Below are 26,765 nucleotides of genomic sequence, written 5' to 3'. Positions count from 1 at the left end.
TTGACTTAGCCATGGTCATACAATCTGCATGTGTCAAAGGCAGTTCTTGACACCCAGGTTTTCCTGTCCTTAAGACTAGACCTCTATATCACACTGCCTCTCATAATTTTATTACTTTTTATGTGGCTTCTTTTTTTTTAACTTTAAAACATATTTTATTTATTTATTTTTATATGGCTTTTTTTGATGTAACTATTTCATTCCACATTTTATTTGAAATTATACATTGCTACCATTACAGTTTGTTTGCATAATTAATTTTATGCAATTATATTCTAACCAGAAAGAACAAGAAGCTAGTCTCCAAACTCTGTCTGCTATCACCTGCCTCTGCATCTCTCTGTAATCTCTCTGTCAAGTCTGAAATGCATTCTTTCCTCATCTCAAGACTGCAAAAAGCCTTTTTTCCCCCTCAAGATTCAGTTCAGGTATTACCTCCTCCCCAAACCTCTCAGCTCTAAATTTCCTCCCACCTAAATTTTTCTTGAGCTTTTTGTAGCTCTACCTTACCCTGATGATAATTAGCATGCCCTACATTATAGCCACTTGTGTACATGTCCCAATTTGTAAGCTCCATGAGGCAAGGATTGTATTTTTATATTTGTATTAAGTGCATGTTAAGAGCCGGGCATGTGTCAGGTACTGTCCTAAGTGCTGAAAATATTCATACAAAAATAAGACAGTTCCTGTCCTCACAGAGCTTATATTTCACTAGACAAAGCAATATGTTCTCAGATAAGTAAATATAAGGTTTTTTTTTTATAAACAAAATAAGCAAACAGTAATTTGGAGTAGGTTATCAACTAGGAGAATCAGGAAAGTGACCACCATCTTGTGGGAGGTGGTCACTGAGGGGGTCAAGAAGTGGGAAGTAAGGGAGGGGGGAAGAATTTCAGGCAAGGAAGATAGTCCATTGATATCATGTATGGAAAATAGCAAATGTGGCTGGGGGTTTTAGTATATGAGGGACAGAAATGTGCAATCAGCCTAGAAAGGCAAGCTGTAACCAAATTGTGAAGAGCTGTCAATGCTGAACAGAGGATGGAGTATTTGCCTAAAGGTGTTGGAGAGAAAAGGAATGACATAGGCTTACTCTTTAAAAATATTAATTCAGCAGCTGTTTGAAGGATGGATTGGAGCAGGGAAGAGCTAGATGCAGAGACACCAATGAGGCTATTTCAGTCAACCTAGCAAACTGCAACAAGGATATGAATGAGGCATTAAATTGTTCCGCCAATGATTCCAATCCAAATTTAGACAGTCATTTTAGTCCTGTCCAGTTCAGTGCTTTAAATCACAATATTTCTTATGACAAGGTGATACTACTTATTATAAATCTTCATTGGCAAATCAGTATAACTCACATGGGCTCATGATTTTTTTACAATCAAATTGTTTGTTATAGACAATGCTCTTTCCCATCTCCTACCAAAGAATTTCTCCATGGTACCTCACACCCCAGGACTATCTTCTCTTCCAGTTTGGGATAATTTGCCCCTGGAACTCTATGGAATACTTTGCTTATTTCAAATGAATTTATCATGTAGTATTGTAAAGTAAAATTCTCTGTATTTGTACTAGCCTCTATTAGACTAAATTAAAATTCTCTGTATTTGTACTAGCCTCTATTAGACTAAATTAAAATTCTCTGTATTTGTACTAGCCTCTATTAGACTAAAGATAGGTATAGTGTCTTACCTAGATATTGTATTCCTCTTCCCTTCTCACCTCTCCCTGCCACTTCCAGGGCCTGACAGGGTATTGTTCTGCTTTAAATTAATTTTATTTTTAATGAATTTAAATGAATTATGCCATCCATGTGGGAGCAACTTGAATAAGAAGTCAGTCTCCAATCCTTATGAGCTTAATTAGGCAAATCCTTTGACTTCTATGAACCTTAATTTCACAGAATCACCAATTTAGCATTGCAAGACACCCCAGCAGTCTCTTAGGCCAACCCCTTCAAAGTCAGGAACCCATCACCACTGATAGGTATTGCAATAACCCTTCATTTGGCATTTATTAAGCTTTGGTTAAAACCAAGAGAAAATGCCCTCATGAAGCATACATTCTAATGGGGAAGAAAAGGCAACAACAAAAAAAACCCTGAAAGTTGAAATCTTGGGGATGGCTTTGGTGACGGGGCCATCGTGGAGAAAAAAGTTTAGAGATTCTGGAGGAGAGCCCAAAGAGAGAGAGAGAGAGTTACAGACATGACAGACATGAAACTGCCCGGCCAGGAAATTAGAGTTTACTGAATGGAAGAATGTGTCTATGGAAGGGCAAGAAGAATGGAAAGGGAAAGAAAGATCAGAGGATTTTAAATTTGATCCTAGAAATAATAGAGTTAGCAGCTAGGTGGTGCCATGGTGCTTAGAGTGTCAAGCTTAGAATCAGGGAGCTTTATCTTCCTGAGTTTAAATCTAGCCTCAGACATTTATTAGCTGTGTGATCCTGGCAAGTCACTTCACCATGCTTGCCTCAGTTTCCTCATCTGTCAAATTATATGGAGAAGAAAATGGCAAACCACTCCAGTATCTTCACCAAGAAAGCCCTAAATAGGATCACAAAGACTTAGACGCGACTGAATAACAACAAACAGTAGAGAGTTACTGGACTTTGTTGAATGGTAGGAAGGGGAGATGAGATGGTCAGATCTACTCTTTAGAAAGATCATTTCAGTAGCATGCACTGGAGTAGGGAGAGAATTGAGGCAGGGAAAACTCCAGGGCACTATTGCAATAGTCCAGGTATGAGATGATGAAGTTCTAGTAGGTATTTAATAAATGCATTTTCATTCATTTCAAGCATTCATTTTCAATTCTTCACCCTCAGTGATCCCCACATATCCTATCAGTTGCCAAATTTTGCAATTTTCTTTCTCTGCAACGTGTGTCACATCTGTCTCTTTCTTCACTCACTCATTCAGGTTCAGTCAGTCAAGAATTATTTATTAAACACTTAGCATGTGCCAGGCATTAGTTCAAGCCTTCATCACCTCTCTCTGATCTATTGCAACAGCCTTCTAATTGATTTCCCTCTCTCAATAAATCCAGTGATTCCGCATTTCTTCCTAGATCACGTAAGAAGCCTGATGCTTTCCCTTCAAAGTATTTTACAATTCAGCCTCTTCCTACTTCTCTATTCTTACATGCTCTCTCTTTACAATTCAGCCACAGTGGCTTATTTTCCCAATGGCTACTTTCCTGGACTTCATCATCCCCAGAAACTTGGCTTTCTGTGAGATGGAATCAATTGAGAAACTCACACCTTCTCAGGTACCCATTGCTTTTGGAATCCCTCCCTCCCTCTTGTTGGAGTGGCTGGGAGGTGGACATCTGGGAATCCATCCCCTGATCCTCCTCCATTTAAAAGGCTGGAATTTAGGGGATTCTCCTCATCATTTCTTGGACTTCATAATCTTTGGAAATTAACTCACCATTCTATAAGAAGAAATTAGCTCATCCATCTTTTGATCATTTCCCATCTGGGCTGCATGAACTTCATCATTTCTCCTCTCCCTACTTTAAACTTCTTTTTATTTGGTGTGTCTTCCCATTAGATTTTAACTTCCTTGAGGGCAGTGTTTGCCATACCTTTCTGGTATCTCCAGTGCCTAATAATAGCACTTGGCATCTAAGAAGTGCTTAATAAAAGTTTATTGTCTCTGGCTCTGGCTGTTTTTTTTTTGTTGTTGTTTTGTTTTTTTTTTTTTTGTTTTGTTTTGTTTTGGTTGTTCTTCATACCCATACTTCACCCTTGCAATGTAATGCTCTTATTTCAGGCACCCTATCAATCTCCAATTCAGAATCCCTCACTTCCTGTAAATACCATTTCCTCCAAGAAGCTTTTCCTTGAATCTCCAGCTGTTAGCACCATTCCCTCAAAGGTTACCTGTATATCTTGTATGTGTGGATTTAGAAATCCCTCCTTTACCTTGTTAGAATATAAGCACATGGAGGGACTGTTTCCACTTTTTTTTTCTTTCCCATGCTTTCAGCACAAGATGTGGCATATAGTAAGCATGGAATAAAGACTTCTTTTTTTAAAAAAAAAATTATTCTGAACTCTAATGTGCCTTTTAAAAAATATCAAATTAGCCTCCTTTTTTGGTATCACTATTGCTAATTTCATCCTCTCCACTTTCCTTCTCTCATTAGCAAAGAGAAAGGAAAGAAAAAAATTCCAGGTAACAAGTAATCATAGCCAAGCAAAACACATACGTACAGCGGCCATATCCAGAAAACGTATGTCTTTGTGATAGTCACTTCTCTGTCAGGAGTTGGATAACATCCTTAATCATAATTCCCATAGATATTGCTGGTCATTGATTTGATCAGAGAGTTCTTAAATTTTTCAAAACTTTTTTTTTTTTTACAATGTTTTTCTTGTATAAATTATTCTCCGGATTCCTCTCACTTTACTCTGCATTAGTTCACATGATCAGTCTTTTCTGACAACTTCTCTGTTGTCAGTTCTTATGATGCAATAATACTCTCTCATATTATTATACAATTCTTTCAGCTATTTCTCAATAGTCTAAAAGGAAATCTAAGGCATCCCTTTAAATTCTGGTTCTTTTGTTTTCTTCTCTACCCTCATCCCTTTTTAATCTCCCTTTCAGTATCAGGAAGTTTATTTTGTTTGTGGTTATTCCCTATCTGGTATTATGTTCCTCTTAATCCCCAGTCTCTCTATTTCCACAAGTTTCCCTGAAGTATCTGATGTACTTCTACACCAGACTGTTTTTTAATTCTAGAAAGAAGTGAGACTTATCTGATGCCCATTTCTCCTTTTTTCTTCATGTTTATGTATTTTTGAGAATCCCAGTTATGAAAAATAGCAAATTCTCCTTGGTAAACTAATGCATTCTTCATTTTATTCCCTTTCTCTTTTCTCTCTTCAAACTCTCAGAACAGAACCAATCCATTCCCAGAATCTCTATTCTTTTTTTTTAATACCCTTTGAAAACATTAAGGTTTTTATTTTCCTATGTCATAGTTACCAATTTCTAATTGCTTTATTCTAATTTTCAAAGAATCAGTTGAGTGAACAAAGTTTTATATCACTTGTGCTAAACTCTTAATTCTCCTTCCAATTTTTTTCCTTCCATATCTTTCATTGACATTAAAGTTGAAATTCTAAAAAGACATTTGTCTATAGAAACTCCTGGGACAGCTAGGTAGTGCAGTAGATAGAGCACTGGGCTTGAAAACAGAAAGATCATCTTCCTGTGTTCACATAGAAATTCAGATGCTTACTTGTCACATGACTCTGGGCAAGTCACTTCACCCTATTTGCCTCTGTTTCCTAACTATAAAATGAGTTATAGAAGGAAATAGCAAACTGCTCCAATGTCTTTGCTAAGAAAACCCCAAATGGGGTCCACCAAGAGTCAGACATAACTGAAAAATGACTGTACAATAACAATTTGGTTAGAATATTAGCACATCATTTTTCAGTTATGTCCTGGGACTTTTCCTTTTGAGGTTTCTGTGATTGTTGGATTCTTTCTATCTTTCTATCTTTACTTTGGCCTCTGGTTCTGATAGATCCGGGCATTAGAAATATAATGCCCAGGCTTTTTTAAAATTGTGGTTTTCAGGGAGTCCAATTATTCTTAAATTATTTTTCCTTGACCTATTTTCCAGATCAGCAGTTTTTATATCAGCTACCATATTTCTTTTATTTAAAAATAAAGTTTTATTTCTTAACAATTGCTTCACAATGCCTCAATTTCCCCCTATATTACTCCTCCTCTTCAGGGATTATAAAGTCTTTCAAAGATGTTTTTCTCTCTAATGTCTCTATAATATTTCCTCCTAATTCTGTTTATTTCAATCTATATTAATTCACAGAGATCTTTTCAGTGTCCTTTGAAATAATTCATTTTATTATTTCTTCTATCACCATAATATCTTACTACATTCATATGACACAATTTGTTCAGTCATTCCCTAATAGAAGGATGTTCCTTTAATTTTTGGCCACCATGAAAAAAGCTATTATAAATATATTTTTTTTACCTACAGGTAATTTTTCTATTCCATTTCTTTGGGAGTATTGATCTAAAAATGGTATAGCTGGGCCTAAGCATATGCACAGTTTAGTAACTTCGGGGGCGCAAGTGGATCCTCAAAATTGTTTTAACATGAGTTTTAATTATAAATAATTTAGAATTTTTTATATAGCTGTTGATAGCTTAGTTTCTTCGAAAAACTACCTGTTCGTATCCTCTGACTATCTACTGAGGAATGGTGCTTTGTTTATGAGATCTTTATCAGAGAAACTTGCTACAAATATTTTTCCATTGCCAGTCTAGTTTTGATCATATTATATGTTACTATAAGTACTTTTTAAATTAAATTAAATTATTTTGGGGGGGCTATACATGTACATTAATTTTTCAAATATATTTTAATGTGAGCCTTTTTGGGAGAGAAAAATCAGAACAAAAGGGAAAAGTTATGAAGAAAAAACACAGAAGAAAAAAAGTTGAAAATAATATGCTTCGAGTTACCTTCAGTCTCTATAGTTCTCTCTCTGGATATGGATGACATTTTCCATCCAAAGTTTATTGGAATTGCCTTGGATCACTGAAGTGCTGAGAAGAACCAATCCAATCATACTGATCACCACATTGTCTTGTTACTGTGTACAATGTTTTCCTATAAATCTTTTCAGGCTTTTCTAAAACCAGCCTGCTCTTCATTTCTTATGGAATAACATTATTCTATTACTTTCATATTCTGTAACTTATTCAGCCATTCCCCAGTTGATGGACATCCACTTATTTTCCAATTCTTTGTCACCACAAAAAGAGTGGTAGAAACACTTTTAAATGTTGTGTAGCAAATATTGTCCTCTTTATTGTGTGATAAAGTAGAATAAACTTGTTTAGCCACAAACTTTTTCCTTATCCATAGATCAATCCAAGTCTTATGATTTTATTCTAATATTTCTTTCTGTTTTGTGGAATCACTGATTTCTTTTTGTTTTGTTCTAGTTTTCAGGGACTTCATTTGTTGAGTAGGATTTACTCCTTTCTTTTCAAAGAAATGTAATTCTCTGTGGGCCTTTTTTAGTAGATTCCTCTACTCCTTCTGCCTCTGGATATAGATACTTGCAAACTACACATACCCTGTCTTTGGCCCTGATAGCATTCCTTTTGCTTGGGGGACCCCTTTCCTGTGGCCTCTGAGCTTCTAAATGACTTTCTCATGTAATGGAAGAGGTCTTGTAATATCATTTCTTGTTAGATTTCTTGGTCATCACTTAGCCAGGTACAAAATTCCAGGGTTTGATAGAGTAGGTATGTGGTAGGTGGATGGCCTGGCATTAAGGTACCCCTCTTTCCAGGAAGTTTTAATAAATGCTTATTGGTTGATTAATTGAAAATACCCCCTCCCAAAGACTTCAGGAAAGGGTACAAGAACATATCTCTTTATCCCTGAAATTTCATTTACCTGGGACCTAATGTAAATAATAATTCACTTTTTGAAATTCAATTTTATTTTATTTTCTGTTCCAGATTCTCTCCCTCCTTTTACCCTTCCCCCATTCATGAATAAGGCAAGATATATAATATCCAGTATACATATGAAGTCATCATGTAAAACATTTCCACAATGGCCATGTTCCAAAAAGAAAGAGAAAAAATATGCTTAAATCCATACTCTGAGCCTGTCAGTTCTCTATCTGGAGGTAGATAAGATTAATTATCATAAGTCCTTTGAAATTGTTGGGGATTATTAATCAGAGTTACTAAGTTTTTCACAAATGATTATTTTAAAATATTGCTGTTGCTATATAAATTGTTTTCTGGTTCTGCTTACATTACTTTGCATTAATTTATATATCTTCTTAGGTTTTCTGCAACTATACCATTCATCGTTACTTACAATGCAATAGTGTTCCATCTTACTCACACATTGTAACTTATTCAGTCATTCTCTAATTGATGGGCATCCATTCAGTTTCTTTGGTAAATAAAAATTCAGAAGAGATAAGAAGATATGTCCTGTACATCAATTACAGAACGAAGAAAAATGGCTAAGCAAAAATTAACTAAGCAAATACAACCAGTACTTGATAGCTTATTCAACATTCTCTATCAGAAGCCTTTTTTTCATGGTTCAATAACATTCTATTATTTGTTCAATCATTCTTCAATTGATATATGTCTACTTTGTTTTTAATTTTTTCTACCACAAAAGTGCTGCTATAAGTATTTTGTTATATGTTGTACCCTTCTGTCTTTTATCTGGTTGGGGCTATGTAGTCATTTACATAATTTTGTTTTAAATGAAGCATTTTTAATTTGTTAAATTCAAATACCAAAAAAAGAGAACATTTCCATATATAATTTAAAACCAAAAAAAGAGGGAAAACCACAGATCTTTCCACACAACTCATTTTTAATTTGAATAAATTCAATATATAACTTTCAGAACTCTTCTTGTCTATTTCCTTCTGAACTTCCATTCTGTTCTCTTTTGTACATCAGAAAAATATTTCAATAACTCCTTTTGTTTCTTTTATTATTTTTGCTATGTTGTCTCTAGCTCCTTTCTCCCCCACAAATCTTTTAAGATATAAAGATATAATGTTCAAAACAAATAAGCAGAGTCATATAAATTAAATCCATATTTGCTGTATTGTTTTATTTTAAATTTTAAAATCTTATTTTTAAAAAGTTGGGGTTTGTTTCTATATCACATTCACATCTGGACACATCTTTCCCTCATCTACCAAGTGATAATTTTCTATTATAATAAAAACTTTAAAAAGAAAAAAAAAGCAGCTCAGTAAAACTACCCGAGTATATTTAATATTCAGCACCCTTAGTCCTGCACTTTGGCAATGAAGGGTGAGAGGAAGCAGATTTTCTCAATCTTTCTCAAGAGTAGTTTTGATGAGGTTTAGATTTGGGGAATTTAAATGAAATTAGGGTTTCTGGTGGTCAGGGAGTTAAATGAGGTCTAGTGGCAGTTTTGGGGTTAAGGGAATCAAATGGAGCGCCCCTGCAACTCCTTGGGATTCGGTGCAAGAGTAGGGAGTTTTGGGGATTCCCTTCTGGCAACGCAGAGGTTCTCTGTAAAGGAATTTACAGACCCGAAAACCTAGATTGATAAAAGAGGTTTAATATGGGGATTAGAAGTAAGGTTAAAGCCTGGTTAGGGAAATAGGTGAAGATAAAGCGAGGATGGCACTGGAAAGAGCATTCCAGTGGGCAGATCTATGGAAAAAGGAGTTTTACACTGAGAATGCAGTTCTCAGTGCACAGAAGGTCCTGGTGGCTAAGTAAGGCACCAAGGTCCATCTGCAAAGACCTTAGTTGATAGAAGCTCATTATATTGCTTGTCTTGGTGGGGGTTGGGAAACCCAAGCAGATCATTAGAATCGGGCTGGGACAAGCCTGGATCTTCTATTGGAATTCAAAGGGACGCTTTTGACCAGAATTTATGAATCAAAGGTCCTGGCTTCCTGAACTGAAATGCCTCAGCCAGGAAGGCTGGAATCTAAAAGGAATCACAGATCGATAGGAAATACAGTTTCTTAAAGGAATCACAACCTGCTTCATTCCCCCCTCAAGCAGTCAAAACTTAAATTCATTTAAGGGAAAAAGGACTTGGAGCAGGGTCTCTTATTGAGGCAGAATTGAAGGAGATTTTCTCCTTCAAGATTTTCAGAATTCCAGGTCCCCTCTTCAGTTTAGTCACAAGTACACAGCCTTCAACTTCTTTTTCTTTTCTTTTCTTTTCTTTTCTTTTCTTTTCTTTTCTTTTCTTTTCTTTTCTTTTCTTTTCTTTTCTTTTCTTTTCTTTTCTTTCTTTCTTTCTTTCTTTCTTTTTTTCTTACTTTCTTTTCTTTTTTTTTGGTTCACTCTATGTTGTTGTAGTCATTGTGTATTATTTTCTGGTTCTGCTTAATTTGCTTTTAAATCCATTGATATGTCTTGTAATGCTTCTCAGAATTGTTCGTGTTTATTGTTATTTATGGTGCTTTTTATTCCATTTGTCTCACAATTTATGTTGCTATTCAGTGGGCATTTACTTTGTTACCAATTCTTTGCTACTATAGAAAATGGGGCTATGAGTATTTTGGTTTATATAGGATCTTTCTCTCCTTACCCTCTTTGAGTGATGTTATAGTTCATGTCTAAAGGTACTTTTCTGACTGGCCTTTGGCAAATGAGGTTCTCAAAGCCAAGCTATTGTATTTGCCCTTATGGTTCTAGTTTTAGTCCTCCGGACATGGAATAAGATGGAGTGAGAAGGGGCATCTTTCAAATGCAGCCCCTAACTGGTGGGCTTCCCCTCATGATTATCAATTGCTATCAACTAATTGGCAAGCTTTAATCAACTTTTACAAGCCAGTATTTATTATGGTGGTATAGATGGAACAAAATAATCGCTCGAAAGTTATTCTTATACTTTTCTCATAAATCCATATGGAGTCTAGAGCAAAGTGGGTTTGAACTTAGAGAACACAGATAGCCAAGGGTAACTTAGAAATTTTTTAGCTGGAGTCCTTAAGTCATTTCCTTAGGTATGGTGCCCCGTTTCTATTTGTAAAGCATTGAGTTTTCCCTTTCCTTCAAAAATCCTGTCTATCTGGATTCTTGATGTAGACCATTGATTCTGTCAGCTGCTGTTCCTAGGACACTAAAGTCCAAATCCTTGCTCTTCCAAAATTCACAAAAGTCTTCTAGTTAAAGGGGGGAGGAGTGAGGAGGAAACTAATACTGGCTCTATTCCTCTCCCTTCCCTTAGAAGTTCTTTTAGGAGTTTAAGTGGAAAGGCAATGAAGATGGAATCTAGTATTTGAATGTGCTTGCTGGTTTTATAGAAGCTCTATTGAAGGCAGGGCACTACCAAGTCCCTAAAGCAAGACTTAACTTCTCTTTAATTCATCCAATGGCTTTCAGGGTTATTAAGACAGCAAGGTGTTGTAGTGGATAATAATAATCCAACTATCTGTAGCAGGAACACCTAAATTCAAATCTCATTTCAGACTTCCACTAGCTACATATAGATCCTGGGCAAGTCATTTGAACTTTGTCTGCTTCAGTTAACTCAAATGTAAACTGGAAATTACAACTCCATCATAGACTTATTGTGAAGATAAAATCAGATAATACCTTTAAAATGCATTTGCAAACCTCAAAGCTCTTTGTAAATGCTGGATGCTTTATGATTATAATTATTTCGAAGATATCTAAATTGACCAAGTAGGAGTTAATCCAAACCTACCATTAATTGATTGGATTTTTTATATATCCAGATCTTGCCCATACCTAGTATGTTCTTAACCTAATTAAGATTTCTGAGTGTAGCATCTCTTCACTTACTTCAGGTCAAGAATGGTATAATTTTCTAGGTTAATCCTTACACTTACCATCTCCCTCTATTTTTAATAATTGAAACAAGAAAGAAGTTAAGGAGATAAATAGAATTTTAGAAAAGTTAGGTACAATAGACCTCTGGAGAAAATTGAATTAGGACAAAAAGAAATATTCTTTTGTCTTGGTTATTCATGGAAACCACACAAAAATCAATCACATATTAGGGCATAAAACCTCAAAATCAAATGCAGAAAGGCAGAAATAGTAAATGCATCCATTTCAGATCATGAAGCAAGAATATTTACATGTAACAAAAGGCTGGGGGAAAAGAGACCAAAAATTAATTGGAAACTAAATAATCTAATCCTAAAGAATGAGTGGATGAAACAACAAACCATAGAAACAATCGATAGTTTCATTTAAGAAAATGACAATAATGAGACAACATACCAAAATTTATCTAATGCAGTCAAAGGAGTGCTTAGGGGAAATTTTATGTCTGTAGATGCTTACTTGAATAAAATAGAGAAAGAGAAGATCAGTGAATTGGGCTTGCAACTATAAAAGCTAGAAAAAGAAAAAAATTAATCTTCCCCAATTAAATACCAAATTTGAAGTTCTGAAAAATAAAATCGGGGGGACATATTAATAAAATTGAAAGTAAGAAGACCATTAAACTATTTTTAATGTTTGCTGATCTCAGGAAATCTATTGGAATGTACTTGGTCAAATCTGACATCCCAATTCATAGAGAGCCTTTTAGTGATTAGAAGAGGTTTCACATTGCTCTTTTTGAAAACCTTTCAGTGTCTGATTATACAGAAATTGGAGTTAAAAAGTTTATGTGGCACATATGCATTTATTTTAAAGAAGATAATCAATCCAATAAAGGTTCTTATTTTGATAGTGCTCTGGGCTCTGCCATTGACACACCATGTGATGTAGAGTCAAAGTGTTGCCCTTTCTTAAGCTTAGTTTCTTCCTCTGTCCAAAGACAGACCAAAGGCATATTTGGTCTTTGGGACCCCTTTTCTTCTGAAAGCCTATGACTTGGAGTCTGGATAAAGATACACTACTTTCTTCACAAACAGGGATGATTCAATTTATAGAAAAGATGTTTGGGAACATTTTCTTGCCATTCTTTAATGAGATCAAGAACATTCGTGTAGATTCTGGATGTGTTCCTTCTAAATTCTGAATTCAAACAATCTCTTCTTCTTGCTCACTCCTTGGACACTGTGACCTTGCCCTCTGCCCCTACCTATGTCCTTCCCAGTAGCCTGAACCTATGACTCCATGATCCTGACTTACGACTCTAAGACTTTCACAGCCATTGTCTGACAAATATATTTTCCTGTCTTTAGAAAATATATTAAGTTGAGGATAATGAACTCATGTTCTCCCTTACTAATAGAATTCCCTTCTCAGAGAGCTGATAAACAAGAGGCAGAATCAATTATTTTGTCTAAAATTTATTAAGTGCTTTTGTTTTTACAGCCTTGTGTTTAGTACTGAAGGAAATACAAACTGAAGAAGGCACCATCCATTTCCTCATGAAGCTTATGATTTAGATAGCTATAATAAATATTGCAAGTGGATTAGAGAGGTTAGAAATAAATATTTATGTGAGGGATGTTACCTCAGGGAAATGAAGGAAGACTTCCTGGAGGAGATGGCTTTGTGAGTCAGACTTTAAAGGGCTTTCTTGAAATGGAAAGTTATTGCTTTACATTTCGTATCTTTTCTTATGTTCTGCTGTGCACGTGGCTATTTTTTCTTTGCTTATTTTGTTTTTAAGTTTAAAATAAAAAAATTTTTAAAGGATAGGAGTTCAGCAGCAGAAGGGGAAGGAGGACATAAGGGATCTTTTCCTCATAATCCTCATAGTTCTTGTGATATTCAGTCATAGAACACAGAACAAAGAATGTCAGAACTGGGATTTGAGAACATAAAATGTCAAGCCTGGGAGGGACCTTAAATCATGGACTGTCAAAAACTGGGGGCGGGTGGGTGTGAAAGGTGGATTGGAACACAGAATGATAAAGCTAGAACATATAGAACATACAATCTCAGAGCTGGAAGCAATCTTAGAACACAGAAGGCATCTGAGAACATAGACTATGCAACCTAGGAGGAATCTTAGATCACAGAATGTCAAGAACTGGGAGGATTCTTAGAATACAGAATGGCATAAAACTGGAAAGGACCTTAGAATATAGAATGAGTGAGCTGAGAGAGACCTTAGAATGCAGAATGGGAACTGAATGGGCCCGGGGACCCAGAACGTCAGAGCGGGAATGAATATTAGAACGCAGAATGTCGAGCTGGAAGGAACTTTAGAACAAAGACCATCAAAAGGGGGGTGGGGGGAAGTCTTTAGAATCCAGAGTCAGAAGAGTCCTTAGGTTATCGGAGGTCATAAAGCACTTTCCTTTCATCCTCTCCTGCCAGGTTCCCCTCCTCCGGGGGCTTCTTCCTTCTCCCCTCCTCTCGCTTTTGGCCCCGCCCCACCCCACCCCGCCCCTTTCATCTCCAGTTCCCCCTCCCCCTTTTCCCCCGCCCCCGCGCCACTGGGGCCCTAGCACCCTCCCTTCCAGCCCTCTCCTGTTCCGCGCCGTCTTTTCCAGAGTCCCGGTCAAAGCCTGCCCAGCCCAGCTGACGGGGCCGCTGTGTTTACTGGCCAGACTCGAGCGGGGAGCGAGAAGCAAGGAGCGGGGAGTGCTGGTGCCTGCGGGGAAGGGGCCGCCGAGAAGAAGGAGGGGGACAGGGCCAGAGCAGGGGCCTGGGGGGGGGGGGCCCGTGCGCGGCCGAGGCCCGCTCTCCTGGGTGCAGTGCCCAATCCAGAGCCGCGCCGTCCAGCCTCGAGCCGCCGTGGGGTTACGGGGCCTGGGCCGGGGCTGCGATCTCCGGGGAGGGGGGCGGGCACGCGGGCGGGGCGCGGGGCTGCTGCTGGACTCGGCCCAGCCAGCGCTGAAGAGGAGGAGGAGGAGGAGGGGAAGGAGGCGGAGGGGAGGCGTGAGGTGGCCCCTGCCCACGCCCCTCCCGGGCCCCTCGGGAGGGGCAGCCCCCCACTCACATTTCCTGCGCGGGGCGTTTAAAGGACCGAGGGTACGGCCCTCCTGGGTCCTCGTTGTCCTTCCCTGCCCTGCTCTGCCCCGCTCTGCTCTGCCCGCCCGGGCTGGGATGGAGCCCGCCGTCCCCTGCTCTAGCCCGCTCTGGGGCCTCTGACCCACTGCTCGCCCACCGGTTCGCCGCGGTCCCCCGGCTGTCAGTCGGTCTGTGTCCCCAGGGCCATGGGGGCCGTGAGGCCGCTGACTGTCGGGCTGCCCCCGTTACTGCTGCTGCTACTGAGCGCTTCGTGTGGCTTGATCTCTGGAGAAGGTGAGTATCTTTTGGTACAGGGGGTTCCTGGGGTCTCGATCCCTGGACCCCGATTTTGACCCTATTGCAGCAGGAGTCCGAAAGGCCCTCTTTTCTTCCCCAGCCCAGTGCAGTCCTGCAGGCTGAGGTTGCCACGGCCTGGTCATAGGGAGCTGACCTTGCCCTCTGACCTCGCAGTGTTCAGCCACAGGCTTCTCTGGGGGGGCCCCAGTACAGAGGTCTGCCCCAACTTTAGGATTCAGGCAGATCCTACATCCCTCGGGTTCTGTGGCTCAGCTTGGGCCACCTCAGCTTCCTTCCCTCCTGTCCTCAGTGAGCCCCACTTGGGGCCCCTCTCAACTCTGTCCTCCTGATTCTCTCCATCCCCTACCTTTTCTGGGTGCCCTGGAGCAAAATCTAGTTATGGTCTGAGGATCCAGGTCTCTGGGTATCCCCAGCACCCCCCCAGAATCACCTCTGTGACTTCGCAGATTATGGGGTATTAGCCAGTAATTGCTGAAGAATTCTTTCTCCCTTCTCAGTCTCAGGAATGTCTGCCCCAGGAGTAGGTTCTGAGGCACTTAGGAAGGTCTGACTTTACATTTAATAGCCCTGATTTTGCTCAGAGGAGTCTGTGGGAGGCTCTGAGCCAGTGATCCTGAGAAAAGCAAGCCTTCCCATGTCCCCACCACCCCATCCCCATCCCATTTTGTGCCTTTCACAGTTTTGTCTATGGTTGCTTCCAACTCCAAACTGCTGTGGGAGGGGCTGAGGCCCAGCCTGGGTCAGTTATAGGGGAAGAGTTGGTTTGGAATGAAATGAGGGGGTTGGCCAGGAGGATCTCTGAGGTCCTGATCCAGCTCTGATGTTGTAGGAGCCACATAAAGCCATAGACTCAAAAGGAAAGAGATCCTTCATTGTGCAGAAAGAGAAACTGAGGCTCAGCAAATCAGAGACCTGCTAAGAGTCCCAAACATGACATGTCCAGTTCCTTCAAAGTGTAGCTGTCTGATTTTTGCTCCAGCCTCCTTGCTCTATCTGCTGAGACCTGCTAATTCTTCACCCTGACAAAGGAACTTTGGCTTTGTTCTTGTCTTATTTAAAGTTTCTTCCCCTGGCTGATGGTCGGTCCACAAAGCAGGGTCTTTCCCTGCAATATTCCATCCCCTGATTTTTCGGATAGATGTAGAACACTACCTCTGGGAGGGGCTTCCAGCAGATGTCTGTCTGGGCAAAAACTCAGATGAGATGGAAAGACTTGCTTAGGATAGTTCTTTGGCTCTTGGGCCTGTTTGCTCTGTCCCTGGTGGGGGGAGGGGAGGGCACCTGACTGTCAATGCCTTCACAGGTGCTTTTACATCCTAAATTCCTGGTAGCAGGAATTCTGGGCTTCTCATTGAGGTAGCAGAAGAACATCTAACAGCAAGGAAGACAGTGAATAAGGAGCAGCTGCTCCCTGGGATACCCAGGGGCTATCGGAGGAATTTTTAAGGTCCTCCTGAATGAAGTGGGATTCATCACCCTATTATTTTTTTTATTATTGAGAATTATCAGAGCTTAGATTGTCTGAAAGGGGAGAGGAGATCTGGTGTCTTTTTTCCAGGCTCCAATGATATAAATCTGGGAGAAATATTTAAGGGGGAAGAGGACCTTCCAGGTTTCAGGACAATGGGGGATGCCATTTTTCTTCACCCTTCCATCAAGAACACCCATGCTGGGTTTTGGGAATTGTTAAGAATCAAGACACTATCCTTTTGTTTCACAGAGCTTCCAAGTCTGAAGACTAAGGGTTCACATTCCATCTCTGATGTTTACTACTCGTGGGATCTCCCTTAACCTCCCAGGGCCTAATCTTCCTCATCTGTAAAACAAAAGGGTTGGAGAAATTGGTCTCTGAGATCTCTTTCTGCTCTAGAGCTAGGAGCTTAGTGAGCTGATAAATTAATGAGTGGTCCTCTAACGGAGCAGAAGGTTACTATCTCCGGTCTTGGGTCTTTTCATGGACTGGCCCCCAGGGTCTGGAATTTACTCCCTCCTCAGCTCCTCCTAGTAGAATCCTTAGTTTATTTATTTATTTATTTATTTTTTGCAAACTACAGCTCAGATAACACCTTCTACTTGGGATCTTTTCCTATTCTGCTCTTTCCCCCTCCCATTGTTGGTGTTCTTTATCTCTAAAACTTCTGTATTATTTGTTTATACTTTGTATTTATTTATCTATGCACATGTTGTACCCTCCTAGGAGAGCCTGACTTCTTTGAGTTGAGCGTAACTGGTTTTTGTCTTTGTATATCCAGCACCTAATACTATGTCTAGCTCACCATGGCATTTCTTTAGTATTTTTTCAATGCTCATTGAATTGACTCCAATCAGACCAGGGTGGAAAAGCTAGTCACTAAACAAGAAGTATAGATTGTGAGTGTCCTAGGAGCTCGGGAGGTAGAAAGAGCTGTGGAGGTCTAGAGAGCTTCAGAGAAGAGATTGGTCTGGAGCTGGGTGGACTTAAAAAGTTAGAGAAAAAGGCAACTTTCGTGATCATGACTTAGTTCTGTTGAGGTGCTGTGGAAAATTTGTGCAGGGGAGTAGAGAAGCAGACTTCAGGAAGGGGGAAAACATTTCTAACAGAATCTTCACAACATGGAGTAGGTTGCAGGAGATGGGGTAGAGAGCTCCCCATCACATGGTAAAATGTGTATCCTGCTATATGGTGCTTATCCTTCAGAACCAGCCCCTATCACATTATCCAGAATAAACCAACTGTTTTGGTTTCCCTAACAACTAAGGCATTTATCAGGGAGGAAAAAATGGGAGAGAAGAAGCCTGGAGAAAAGAGGATGTTAGAGAAAGTGGAAGAGAGGAAAGACATGATAGCAGTCTTTTAGCATTTGAAGAATTAGCATAATGTAGTGGGAAAGGATTAGATTTGTTTTCTTTGGCCTGTAAGGAAGAATGAGCAGCAGTGGAGGAGAGTTTGAGAGGTACATTTAGGCTCCATGTATTGAAAAACTTCCTAACCGACAGGTAGTAAGGCATCTCTATCTGTAGTCTCTAAGCAGAGGCTGGAAGATCACTTTTGGATGGATTATAGTGGGGACTTTTCTTCAGCTGGGTTTTTGACTTGCTGATCCCTGAGGGGCCTTCTCTACTCTGAGATTTTTCTTACTCTGCCTTTTTTCCATTTCCCACCTCTGCCTCCTTTCCCTTCCCTTTTGTCCCTTATGTTTTTCCATCTCCCTTCCCTCCCTTGGCACCTTCCTGACTCTGAGGACCGGAATGATTAATTTGAAGAGAGTCTAGATTCAGATTAGGTTTAGCCAGTTTGTGGTAACCCCCATTTCACAATCAGATTTGATTTTAAGAAATAGGCATGTTGTGGCTTCTGTTGTTAAGTGGCCTCCTGGAGGAAAACCCCATGTTTTATTCTCTTAGGAATTAGCTCATTGCCAATTTGAAACTGGATTTATGACTCTTAAACTAAGATGTCACTTAACTGGGTACTTAGCAGTTGCACATGTTAAAGAACTCTTTTGTCTTTGCTCTATCCCCTGACTTCTGTATTCTGTTTATAAACATCTACGAAACAGATCTGATTTCAGGCTTAAGGTGGTGTACTATAGGGTAAAGAACTCAGGATTCAGAGACAATCCTGGACCAGAATCTGGTTACTTACTTGCCTCTTACTGTATTTGTGAAGTCATTCCCCTTTTTGGGCCTCAGTTTCCCTGCTAGAAAATGAAAGACTTGGAGTAGAACGATTGATTTCTAAGGTACCTCCAGTTCAATCCATTTAAATGATTACTGTGTGCTACAAAGACAAAGGGAAATGGTTCCTGGACTCAGGAAGCTTGCATTCTATTTTTTGGGGGGAGACTCTAAGTATCTATCTATCTTTATATATCCATGCATATATGTGCACACCCCCATTCATGCAAATCTACACATATATAAACATAAATGTACATATATACACATAATACAATATATTAACATATACATACACATGTCTTTTTATATACATGCACATATATGTGTAAATGCACATACCCATTCTCACACATATACATCTGTTTACATATATATATATACACAATGTGCACATATTACACTGCATATATTAATTTATATACATGCACACATACATATACACAATACATATATATACACATTGATTTATATATATACACACAATATACATATGCACAATACATATATATACACATTGATTTATATACATATATACAACATGCACATATTACAGTACATGCACACACGTAAATTTACATGCATATACGCAACACACATACATAATATACACATAAAACCATACATACACACATTTACACACATAGATTAGCATGCATACACAACACACATGTATACATATAAATACACAACTTACACATACATGCAAGCACACATACACACACACACACATCCCTTTCAGGGCTTTTACTTCATTTAAATTTTGGATCTCTTCTAGTGGGTTACCTGGGAATCTGAACACAGTGGGAATCTAATAAATGTTTGACAGATGAATGAACAAGAACCAAGTCAGGAGCTGTGTTTTGCAGGCAGAAGGATGGATGCAGGGATACTCCAGTCTGGCAGTGGAGAATATGTCCCAGGTTTTGTCCAACACGTAAGAACTTGCAGCCCTAAAGTAGAAGCAATAGGTAACCCTTTTGGGGAAGTGGGTTTAGGTCAGTAGAAAGAAGGACCCACAATTCACTTGGTCCTCAATTGGCCCAGGTTGTTTGGGAGATATTCAGGCAGAAGCCGAAAGAGGACTTGTCAGAGTTATTGTAGAGAGCGCCTGTGGTTAAATATCATGTCATATCATAGTATAAAGATTGAGTTCTGAGTCCTCGAGTCCAAGCCTCACATTGCTTGGGCTTACAGAATCACAGAACTGGCCTAGATAGCCAATTTTTTTGATATGAAAATTCTAGGATTTTGTGTTTCTACCTATCTTACATTTCTGCCATTCCTACTAAATTTTCTCATTACCATTTGTGTTAGTCTAGTCTTAGAAATGAGACCTCTTCCTTTGATACAGGGCTTTTCTGACCTGAGGACCTGGGTTCAGATCCTAGTGTTACTACTTACTAATTTGTGTGACTATTTGTGTCACATAACTTCATGTCCTCACTGTTAAAAGGAGAGGAGTTGGACTGGGTGATATCTGAATTCCCTTTAAACTGAAAGTCTCAGAGCAGTTGTGATCTATGAAACAAGTCTGTGATATATAGGACAGAGGGACCTCTGCGGAAGTCAGCAGGGTGTAACTGTAAAGCCAGAAAAGGCCAGGAGATTTAAAAAAAAACAAACAGGGTCCATTTGACTGTCTATCAGACTGTCCGTTGCCGTGTGGCCAGCAGGGAGTGAGTATTTTTGTCTGCCTCCTGCCAAGGGTTGAGAAATGGATTGTAATAAGAGACTCCTCGGCAGCCTCTCTCCTTCTTAGACTGAATGAGGCTGTTTTCTCAATCGGGAAACTTTCAATTTGGGTCCCAGGGGGCAAAGTCAGAGCAGTCTCCTTGCAGTCCTCCCCCTCCCCCCAGAACAGTTATGTGCTCTGACTATTCAAGAACAATTGCATTTGAGAACAATGTGGTTTTGTCCCTCCTAAGTGATGCTGAGCGGGTCCCAGTGTTTTACTTGCATTGGCTCACTGGAACCTCTCAACAACAGGTAGGTGCCTATTATCCCTGTTTTACAGATGGGGAAACTGAGGTGTAGACAGTTTGAAAGGGAGAAGCTTGGATTTGATCTAAGGTCTTTTGACTGCAAATCTTGCCCTCTTTCTATTAATCCATTCTCTCTGAAGTCTAGTCCAAGCCGGTATAACCTCCCTTTCCCACTTTTCAGGTTTTCAGTCACTTAGCTTTACTGTCTGCAGGGTATTTACTGTAAATCTAGTTTAAGTTCCAGAAACTTCTCCCAATCCAGACAGTATTTTGAGCACTAAGTTTTGACATCGAGTCTGGTTCCTTCAAGCAGCCCCTCCAGTATTGCAGTTAAACTAGTTTGTCCAGGGAGCCCAGGGGCCCGCCTTCTACTTTGAGAAACTCAGGAACCCCTGCTCCCAGTCAGGGGCCTCCTCTTTCCCACCCTACCCCCCTCTTTCCTGGAAGTGTTGACAAAGTTGATCACTCTTGGATTTTGAATAAAGTCATTCAGGAAAAAAGGTCTTGGAAACCTGGCCCTGCCTCTGTTTCTCTCTATGTTCTCACCTGGGGAGCTGGTGCTCTAGGAAAGAAAAGGGCAGCTTAGAGCTGGGGGCTGGTAGAGGGTCCTTGGTGGGGCTGGAGCTATGGTAGGGCCTAGGCTTGGAGGTGGAGTGGGGAGCTTTATGAAAAGCCTGAAACTTCCATCGTGGCTTGGGCTAGAGGGTGGAGCTAGAGAAGAGGGAGTTCCTCTGCTCAGTCCATCAAACATGTTTTTAGCTGAGAAAGTCAGTTTTGAAGATCAAATCTATCCTAAAATAATGTCAGTTGAGTTCCGTGATAACAACATGGTGACGAACAGTGGCTGGCTGGTTAGTCCTGGCCTCCATAATCTTGAGATCATGGATAAACCTAATTCTCTGCTGTTGAAGGGACACATGCATGTTTTGTGTGTGTGTGTGTGTGTGTGTGTGTGTGTGTGTCTGTCTGTGTAGGGGAGAGAGAAAGAGAGAATATCAATTAACTGGCATTTAATAAATGCCTACTGGATGCTAGTGCTGGGGATACAAAGACTAAAAAAACAAACAAAAGAAACTCTGTGTGTGTGTGTGTGTGTGTGTGTGTGTGTGTGTGTGTGTGTGTGATTGTGAATGTGAATTAACTCAGCATTTATTTATATACCTACTCAGTGCCAGTGTGATACAAAGACCAAAAAACAAATAAAAGAAACTGTGTGTGTGTGTGTGTTAGTTAACTAACACTTATTAATTATTAGGTAAAAAGAGAAAGACTAAAAACCAAAAATAAAACAAAACTTTGTCTTTCTCTCTGTCCCTGCTTCTCCCTCTCTCCCAACATTTTCCTCTCTCTGTTGGAATGCATGTGTAAGATGGGTCCTTCTCATGGTTGGGATCCTTAATAGCTGGGTGCCTGATGACACAGATTCGTCTTTCTGATGATCCCCACCTCTCTGTCCCCCTCCTCTCCTGCATCCATCAAATAAACAGAACCATGTAGCTCATGGTCTATTTCCTTTAGCAAAATAATAATGATAATAATAATAATAATAATAATAATTTGATTAATTTATTTGAGATATAATTAATTTTCTTGGAAATCCTGTATATTTTATTTTATTCATTTAAAAATCTGATCCTCAGAAGGGAATTCATAGGTTTCAATAGACTGATCACTCAAGAGGTTCAGAACACAAAGAAGATTCAGAATCCCTGAGTTAGAGACAGTGTAATAAAGTGGACTGAGTGTCTCACTTGAACTCAAACAGAGTTAAATCTTTGATGCTTATTATCATGACAATGGTAACACTTTTTTGAGGTTCATTTTCTGAACCTCAACATCCTCATCTGTAAAATGGGGATAATATCTAAAATACGTATCTCATTAATTGTTTCAAGACTCACATGAGATAATGTAGTCAACTTTACAACACTATATAGTGTCAGTTATTGCAATTTACTATCATGTTTCCTCATCATGGCCACAAGAGCCCCAAACTAAATGATGAATGCCTTGAAAGCTGCAGGAAGAAAGCTCTTCCATGGAAACAATGTTATCCATAGTGACTCCTTGGTTCTCTCAGCCACAACATTGTTGCTAGGGCAAATATCTATAATTTGTATCACAATGTAGGAGACTTAGATACTACTATGGAGTGTGGCTCAGTTTCTCAGTATGGGGGGGGATCGGAAGGGGAGGCAGGCAGGGAAGGATTAGAACTCTCCAGCAGTAGGGGTTGAATGAGGATTAAAGACTCATAAAGGACCTTTTAAATCATCATATCTACCCTCCTGCTTCTCTCAGCCTCAGTTTCTGTAAAATGGGGATAATAGCACTTCCCTCTCAGGGTTATTGTGAGGGTTAGACGGGATATAGATATAAAGATACATAGATATCTATATATGTATATATGTGTGTGTATTATTTTAATTTGCAAACTCTAAAATGCCATATAAATGCTAGCTGTTATTACTACTGTTAAATTCTTATAATATATATTCTACTCAGCAAATTTGATTAACTTGAAAGGGCATTTAATATATATATATTTTTTTTTAATTAAAGCTTTTTATTTTCAAAATATTTGCATAGAGGGGCAGCTAGGTGTTGTAGCCCTAAAGTCAGGAGGACCTGAGTTCAAATTTGACCTCAGACACTTAATACTGCCTAACTGTGTGACCCTGGGCAAGTCACTTAACCCCAATTGCCTCAGGGGAAATACTAACATACATACATACATATATACATACACACACATATTGATAATTTTCAACATTCACCCTTGCAAAGCCTTGTGCTCCAATTTTTTTTTCCCTCCCTTCTCCCTATCCCCTCCCCTGGACAGCAAATAATTCAATATATGGTAAATATGGGCAATTCTTCTATACATTTTCCCACAATTTTGATTAAGATCTCACTATGCATCAAGCACTTCCTTTTGTTTTACAGATGGAGAAACTGAGGCCCTAGCTGATGAAGTGTCTTGCCTAAAGCCTTATTAGGTAGTGAATGGCAGAGCTGAAATTTAAAAATCAGGTCTTCAGACTCCAAATCCAGCATTCTTTCCATTGTACATGCTCATTAACTGGACAAGAATGAAGAGGGAGGTGTCTCCTGAACTGGGCCCAAAAAGATGGTGGATTTTTATCGGTCTACTCAGGGCGTCCCTGGCATGAGAATAGTAGGACCACAAAGGTCCAGAGATGGAACTCTGAGTGAGCCTGCTGGGGATTTGGGAGCAGAGTAGAACAGGAATGAATGTTTTCAATAGTAAAAGATTGAATAAGAGGGCTAGACATTGACTACCAGGATGGAAAATGTGGATATGACCTGATACATTTCTGAATAGGGGTTTTTGTTTCTCTTGCAGGCAAAGTAGAAGGATTATAGTGGAATAATAGGATAGATATTCATTAGACTCCTATTGAATTCAGAGTCCTATTCAATTCTAGGAGAGAGATGTAATAGAAAGTTTAGATAAGACAGTTCCTGAGAGATAAGACACATAAACACAGACAGCTATATATCCATAATATTCCACAATGATGAGATACGTAAAATGCTTTGCACATTTAAATGACATAAATGTGAATGATGATGATGATTGCATCAGAGTACTTTGTACAATGATCAATGAACAGGACTACCCATAGGCAGAGTTTTTAGTTTGACTCCAGCACTTGCCAACAGTAACTGTAGCAGTAAGTAGTGAGCTCCTTATCACTGAAGGTATCCCATCAGGGATCAGATCATTTCTTGTCAGGGTTATACTTAAAGGATTTCCTATATCAGGTGAGAAGTTGAATTTAAAGGCTCTCTGAAGACCTTTCTCTCTCTGGAATTCTAGGGTTTTTTTTGTGTTAAAAGCCAAATTTCAGAAAGAATAACTTTGGCAGTGGGTTCAGGGAAACTGAGGAGCCAGGTGTTGTTCTGCACCCAATTCTTCTCTCAATACAGCCTAAGGCTATATTAGATTTTTGTTCTTGATATCACATGGTTGACTCATTGATTTTGGTGTCCACTAAGAACCCCTGATTTTTCTTAAAAGAACTGCTAGAAAGCATTATCTGTAAAGAAGATAAGCTAGAAGCTTTCCCAATAAGATTAGGAATGAAACATAGATGCCCCTTATCACCTCTATTATTCAGTATTATACTAGAAATATTAGCTTTAGCAATAAGAGAAGAAAAGAAAATTAAAAGTATGAGAATGGGCAAAGAGGAAACAACACTATTGCTCTTTGCAGATGATATGATGGTATACTTAGAGAATCCTAGAGAATTTACTAGAAGAACTGTTGTCTGGCTAGTCCTCTCCCAACTTTTCCTTGTGACGTTTATTCTTTCTCTTCACCTTTCCATCTTTTTCACAAAAATATCATAAGAAAAATTGTCAAATGCTTCACTAAAAACTACAACACTCCCTTAAGTCAATAGGAGAGTAAAATTGTTATATAAGGAAATAAAGTTTAGCTTGACTTGTGCTTGGTGAAGTTATGCTAACTCTTTGGGATCACTACTTCCTTTTCTGAATGTTCACTAGCCATCCCTCTAATAATCCATTCTAGAATTTTGCCAGGAACCAAGATCAAGCTCACTCATAGCTTAAAGCGTGGATTCTATTACTATTTTTTTTTAAATTGGGATTATATACATCTTTATTTTCTTTTCCCTCTCCCATTATCCATTATTTTTCAAAGGTTATATCCATGATGGACAATAAGTTACCAGTCAAATTCACTCATTCTTTTTGAACTAAAAGAGGTAATTCATCTGAGCTTAGTATTTTATATCCATCAAATGCGACTAGATGCTCACTTTTGTACCAACACCCCTGCTATCAGTTCTTTATTGGTTCATTCTGTTCTGTTCTCTCCAGTCCAAAGATCATTCTTGGTAGGTACAACAGATTAGGAGAGAGAGGAAGGAAGACTTGGGGAAATATGATGGGGGTATAAGGCAAGCTCTGTGTGGAAATATATATCTATAAAATGCTTCCAACATACAGGGATTCCCTTGCTTTCTAGCAGGTTTCTATTTTCAGAGTAACATTTCTAGAAGCTAAAATGAATGGATCAGAGAAACATTTCCCTGGAACTTTTGCTAACTAGGATTTTTTTCTTCTTATTTTAACCCTTCAATGGGACTGAGTTCTAATAACAGTTCAGATTTCAGGGGGAGGTTAGTCTAATAAAGTAATTGGATAAACAGGACAGTAGGGGAATGATTATACTACTTTAAGAGTTTTGACAATCTCCTAACTGGTCACTCAGTCTCCAGTAGCTCTCTATTGCAAGCTACCCTTCACAGCATCATCGGAGAAATTCATGCTGATCACCTGCAGCTGAGGCTTTACCCCATCCTTGCATTCAAGGCTCTTTACCATCTGGCTCCAACCTGTTTGTCTTTAACACAGTTTAGTCCCCTTTACTCCTTCTGGATGCCAGCCAAAATGCACTGCTCCCTGCTTCTGTTTTTCTGTTGCCCTGCCCCATTTCTGTGAATTTGCTCTTGCTGCTTTCCCATCCCAATCAATTACAATTTATTCTTGTCTTTAGGGCCCAGGTCCATGAAGCTTTGCCTTCTCACTCCTACTGAAAATGTTCTTTGCACTTGATCTGGACCTCTCCTTTGTACTTGGGGGACACCACAGAACAGTATTTAGAATCCTGGACTTAGGGTTTGGGGAGATGGTGGTATTTGTTTTCCAGTCCCATTTCAGATATTTAATAACTTTGTGACCATGGGCAAATTCCTTCTAGGAACCTCAGTTTTCTCACCTGTGAAATGGGAATAATCCATGCAGTACCAATTCTCAGGAAAAAGCTTTGCAAAACTTAAAGTCTATAAAACATGGATTATTGTTATCAATACTATCCTTGGACTTATTCATTCTTCCTTGTATTATTATTCTTATTTGCTTATCATTTTCATCCTTCTAATCATAATCTGCCTTGAGGGCAGAGGATGTTTTCTTTCAGTGCCTTGTTATGGCAAGCATTTAATAAATGTTTGTGGATTTGAACCAAAATCTCTTTCAGTACTTGGAACAACCAATTTACATTAATTATAATATGCTAATTTAAAGTAGGAGATTAAAGCAGTCCCCTTAAAACCTGATTTATTGCCAATGACAACAATAACCCCCGTTGCTCTGGGGACTGTGTAGGTAAATGTTTAACAATAGGTTGGGGATAGGGGGTGGGGAAAGTACCCACTATGGACACTTGGTTAAGTTTAATCAGCATTTTAAACATTTTCTCCATCTCTTTCTTAAGTCTAGACAATCAATGAAACAATAAAGCCAGCCCTGATTTGGTGCATTCACCAATTTCTAAGATAATAAATATACATACTCAACATTTTACAGTCAAC

The 26,765-nt window shown here is 39.2% G+C and overlaps 1 protein-coding gene across 4 annotated transcripts in view; it reads left to right on the top strand.

Annotated features, from left to right (window-relative positions):
- Positions 1-14,279: 14,279 nt before the first annotated feature.
- The window catches only part of INSR (insulin receptor), a 142,151-nt gene continuing 129,665 nt past the window's right edge, over positions 14,280-26,765 (top strand). For 3 of the 4 annotated variants that reach the window (XM_074300565.1, XM_074300556.1, XM_074300547.1), the window contains exon 1: positions 14,511-14,728. In XM_074300565.1, the coding sequence (XP_074156666.1) occupies positions 14,641-14,728 (88 nt within the window). In that variant the 5' untranslated portion in view covers positions 14,511-14,640. Of the gene's footprint in view, positions 14,729-26,765 lie in introns of all 4 variants that reach the window. The other variant, XM_074300538.1, reaches the window with a different exon arrangement.

The sequence above is a fragment of the Sminthopsis crassicaudata genome, chromosome 1, assembly GCF_048593235.1.
Source record: "Sminthopsis crassicaudata isolate SCR6 chromosome 1, ASM4859323v1, whole genome shotgun sequence".
Lineage (NCBI taxonomy): Eukaryota > Metazoa > Chordata > Mammalia > Dasyuromorphia > Dasyuridae > Sminthopsis > Sminthopsis crassicaudata.
This window is presented reverse-complemented; position numbering and strand designations above follow the sequence as displayed.